Consider the following 4,950-nt stretch of genomic DNA (forward strand, 5'->3'; position numbering starts at 1 on the left):
TTGCCCCCGAGACCCGGGTGCCCTCCCTCCGGGCAGAGGCCCCCACGGCCCTCACATGCGAGCTGAGCTGCTGTGCGTACCTGTGGCTGCCGGGGGGCGTGGTCGGGTCCACCGCCGTCAGCAGGTTGCGCTCCAGGAGGTGGAGAAATGGTCCTACCGCCATCTGAAGACTTTCCCTGTGGCCAGAAACAACACGAGGCCCCGCGGTCACTCGGCACAGGGATCGCAGGCTGGTGCTGCCCCTGCAGACCTCACGGGCCGAGTCAGACAGGACTGAGGCAGAGACAAGTCAAGCATGAGGGACAGCGACAGGCTGGGGGGAGAGAGCGGCGCGGCCGCGAGTTTGAGGGTTCTCTGTGCACAAACACTCCCAACAACAGAAGTCCAGGACACAGACCTGGCATGCACACAGCTGGAAGGGAGGGCGGAGGGGGCAGGGCAGGCAGGACAAGTCACAGCACCAGGCCCTCAGGAATGAAGGACAAAGCTGGCCAGGGCAGGGTGGCAGGACTGCCAGGCCTCCCAGAGGCCCGAGAAAAGCAATCCGACGGAGCAGCATCCTAGCCAGCTCCCTCGTGCAGCCTCTGGAGACCAGCCCGCAGCACCTTCCTCATTTAGAGCTGGTTTAACAGGTCAGTGGTCGTGTTCTCGTGCTCATGGGGCTGGTGCTGTGGCTCCGCCACTGTCATCCCCAGGCTGGTCACAAAGCAGTAAAAGGGGCCAGTCCGCGGCCAAGAGACTTGGTTTTGGTGCCTCTCACTTTTATCAAAGAGAAAAAGCACCTCTCCCAGAATTCCCAGAACCAATCACCGGCAAAAGGGAGTGGGGTTGCCGTGATTGGCTTAGCCTCGTGGTCGGCAAACTGTGGCTCTTTGGCCCCTTGAGTGTGGCTCTTCCTAAGCCTTAGGAGTACCCTAATTAAGTTAATAACAATGTACCTACCTATATAGTTTAAGTTTAAAAAATTCGGCTCTCAAAAGAAATTTCAATCGTACTGTTGATATTTGGCTCTGTTGACGAATGAGTTTGCCGACCACTGGCTTAACCCAATTCTTATTCATGTGACGGGATAAATGGCCACCTTTATAAATCAAGGAACGTTAAAGCAGTAAATGAGCAGGCAACTAGTCCGGTATGTAACATACACTTTCCAGAAAGTGTGTGGTGGCCAGGCCACGTTGGATGGCACTGTGAGGGTGTGGAAACATCACTCATGAAACCAGGACTAACTGGACTAAAAGGAGAGAGGACCAGGTCTGACTTAAAATGCTTCACAGCAGGAGAAAGCAAACTGCGGCTGTCGGTCAAATCCAGCCCACCTCCTGTTTGTGTGGACAAAACTTCATCGTGCCCTTGTTTGCACGTCGTCCTTGGCTGCCTTCACACTTCATGGGCAGAGGTGAGTAGTTGCAGCAGATAAAGCATAAGCCACAAAGCCTAACATATTTACAACGTGCGTGTGTGAGTGTGTGCACATGCGTGTGTATTGGTGAAGGGAGGGCACCTCAGGAACAGATGCGGAAGGGCGAGCAGGGGGGCAGCAAGCTGCGAGGTGCGGCCGGAGCCTTCGGGGCTCCCTGTGAGTGAGGACGGGGACACAGATCGGAGTGGGAGGAAGTGGCAGAGGCTCATTCCTGTGCAAATCCTCGAAATGTTAGCTGCCTGCTTCCTCCCACTGTCTTCCCAGGGCTGCTCCTCCATTTCCCATCGCCTCCTCTACCAAGTCACCTACGCTGTGTGCAAGCGGAACGTGCTCCACCAGTCACAAAAGCGTGCTTGCTGCCATGTGGCCACAGAGAAGCTGTCCACTCTGCCTGTCGGGAAGCAGGCCGCCCCACAGAGCCCGAAGCATCAGTGACATGGAGAACACGGGCTGGGAGTGGAAGGGCTAGGCCCACGGCCAGCTCTGCCCCTCGCCGAGCCCAGTTCCTCCAACTATAAAGCCGGGACTTGGGCCCCATCTCACAGCGAGAACCTGAAGGTTATTTGTGAACTGTGAGGTGATGAAGTAGCAATAATTACTCTTACTTCGGCGCCCGCACCTCAAGTCCTTTGAAACTTACAGCAAAAGGAATGTCAGTGAATAAGGAAGCTCAGTCAGGAGGTGGCTCCCGATTCTGGGTGACAGTGAACAGAAGCGCGAGGTGCCCAGCCCCAGTTCGGCCGAGGGGGAGCCTCGCGGTGAGCCTGCACAAGGGGGTGGTCTCCGCCAGGGCACAGGGCGCCCGCAGGCAGGTGTGAGCTGTCCGACGAGCCCCTCCCCACACACGGAGGCTGACCACGCGTGACTTCACTCGGCAGCTGGAGAGGCCTCACCTGTCTCCACTTTGCATGTACAGGGCTGTGTCCACGGCTCTCTGTTCAATGATCCGTGCGCTTCTCCTCAGCGCTGGGCAGCTCAGGAGGCCGTGCACCTGCAGGGCCGCGGGTACGGGTTTAGAGAGACGTGCTTCTCACTCACTGAGCCTGGCAGCTGGCAGCTTCCACGGAGCCTCCAGGGCCCCCGGAGGGCCTTCGGAGTGGGGGGAGGGGGCTTCACAACTCAGAAAGCTGTGTGTTCAAGGTCCCATGGAAGCTATTCCTAGAGATCTGAAGGCCCGGGAAAAAACTGTATTTCCTCCCTTTCTGATGGCTCCCCATTTACTCCAAAATGAAAAAGATTTGTATTTTTTTTTAATTGTAAAAGAAAAAAATGGTGAATAAAATACAAGGCAAGTAATTCATGGCCTTCATTTTCCCCAAAATGATTTCCAGAAAGAATGGCATAAAAAGCTTCACAAACGCTTGTCTTATAACCTCGCACCCATCTCCCACCCAAGCGCCAGGTGTATTCCCGGCTCCAGGGCACCGTCATCTTCACCAGAGAAGGAAGATCGGGCTACACGGCCGGGGGGCCTAACGTCTGAATCTGAGCAGCACTTGCCAGTGGGCGGTGTTCAGTGTTTATTAGAGAAGAAATTCTATGGCTCAGGAAGTCGGGGGAAACAGACTTCAAGATGAACCAGCTTTCCTCACTGGAGGCTGCCCAGAGTCTTTAATACGCTGATGTGCATACACACTCTTCAAAAACAGGTCCGATATACAGGGACGCCAAAACGTATAGACAAGGATCCTTCCTTCCCACCACCCACCCCGCCCTGCGCATCACAGCGCACGCACATCACGGTATTCTGGGGAACCTGCTTCCGGAAACTGATCTAGTTAAACGTCCGTGCCCCTGAATGAGTCCCCTTGATGGTCCTCCTGCCCTCACAGCTGCCGGCAAACCAGAGGCCTCCACCCGCTCCCCTCCACCCAGTTCCCGCTCAGGGGCCAGGCCATCGGTGCCCACGCCAGACTCCCCCACCCGCAGGGCCCAAGGACAGGCATCCCACCTGCTCAGCAGCCATGTTGTCAAAGAGCATGAAGAAGTCCACTCCATCACCATCGGCAATGCCCATGCCCTCCTTCACCTTTTCCAAATCCTCCGAGATTCCTGGCTGCAGAGAGGCAGCCTGCCTCCGGCCTCTGCCAAACATAACAAGTGTTCCCTTACACTGTACAGTGACTAACGGTTTACAAAGCATATCCAATCCATCACTGGAACCTCATTCAATCCTCAACCACTCATAGGGGTTAGCTGTCATTATCCCCATGTTACAGATGAGCAAGCTAAGGCTCTATGAGGTCAAAAATGACTTCTGAAAGTTAGCAAGTACCAGGGCTAGAATAAAAGCCTGGATTTTCCAAATCCCACTCTAGCATTTTCTTTTATTATACCCAAAACGATGCAAGCATAGCCCCGGTCTGCCTGAAAACAGCATTCTTTTCTCCTGTGAAACACATACTTTATCCTCTTAGGACAGCCCAGCAATTCCTAAACACTGAGAAGTGCCATCAGCCCAAACCAACCTATCCCACAGGGTGGCACGCTGGTAAGAGAAGGAAGTCTGTGTCTTCTGCCTGCCCACCTGGATTTGCAGTTTGATGACTGGCTCGATCATTTTTTATTAACCTGTTAGTTTCTTCACCTGCCCCATCTGAGAGCTCCATTACTGAGAGAATAATGCTATGGAGATAGCGAAGCCCCACCCATGGCCGATGTACCATCTCTAGCCCAGCACGTGGCTTTTCCAGGCTGCCTGCCCCTTCACTATGCGTCTACCACGTGGGCAAGTGCATCTTCACTTCTTGGGCAGCAGCATCGCACCTGCGTGTAAGACCACCCCCCCCACCCCCCCCCACCCCCCCCCCCCTCCCGCCGGCCACCAGCACAGTGAGCCGGCAGGCCCTCAGTCCTGTGGAGTCCTGCAGGAAACGCAGGAAAGGCTGTCGGCCCCCAGTGTGAGCGGCCCCCGGGGTAAGCAGGCGCGGGCAGCTACCTGGTTCTCTCCCGCAGGCTCCAGCAGCTCTGGTAGTTGGGGTACAGAACTTCAGACCTCGCCTCATCAGTGTGGATGACGACGGGTCCTGGAGGCAGGGGGGCACAGGCAGGAAGAGGCTTCAGCGTGCTCCTCCCGGCTTCTCCTCCCCTTCTTCTCTGTCTACACAGACAGAGCCGCTCCAGCAGGCAGGCCATCGAGGTCACTCCCGAAGGACAGTGAGAGCCTTCACAGGCCCCAGCCTTGCCCACAGGAGCGCCCCTATGGTCTGACCATGGAGAAGGCAACAGCCTTGTTCGGTCTGGCACAACCCGTCTTATTGGGCCACATACAGGCTGTGTTCCCTCCCACTGATGCTCAGAGAAGACTCTAACACCTCCGCACGCTCTGCTCTGCAGCTGCCCGGTCTGCAGAGCTCAAGCCTGACCTCTGATGGTCAAAGCTCCCACCAGCAGCTCTTTGGAACTGGCTGAGGTCAATCTGTGGAGTGATTAGGTGAGTCTAGGCCCCAAAGAACTATTACTCCCAAATTAGTGATCGTCAGACCCCAGGACTTGAAAGGCAGGCTGTGCTAACTGGACTGGAATGT

General features: G+C 55.8%; 1 protein-coding gene across 1 annotated transcript in view; it reads right to left on the minus strand.

Annotated features, from left to right (window-relative positions):
- The window catches only part of ACP6 (acid phosphatase 6, lysophosphatidic), an 18,110-nt gene that overhangs the window by 2,586 nt on the left and 10,574 nt on the right, over positions 1–4,950 (minus strand). The window contains exons 5-8 of the mRNA XM_006099618.3: positions 4,362–4,449; positions 3,375–3,507; positions 2,317–2,414; positions 81–176 (exon numbers count right to left, since the gene is read on the minus strand). Of these exons, the coding sequence (XP_006099680.1) occupies positions 81–176; positions 2,317–2,414; positions 3,375–3,507; positions 4,362–4,449 (415 nt within the window). The remainder of the gene's footprint in view (positions 1–80; positions 177–2,316; positions 2,415–3,374; positions 3,508–4,361; positions 4,450–4,950) is intronic.

Source organism: Myotis lucifugus, unplaced genomic scaffold, assembly GCF_000147115.1.
Source record: "Myotis lucifugus unplaced genomic scaffold, Myoluc2.0 scaffold_279, whole genome shotgun sequence".
In the NCBI taxonomy this organism is placed as follows: Eukaryota; Metazoa; Chordata; class Mammalia; order Chiroptera; family Vespertilionidae; genus Myotis; species Myotis lucifugus.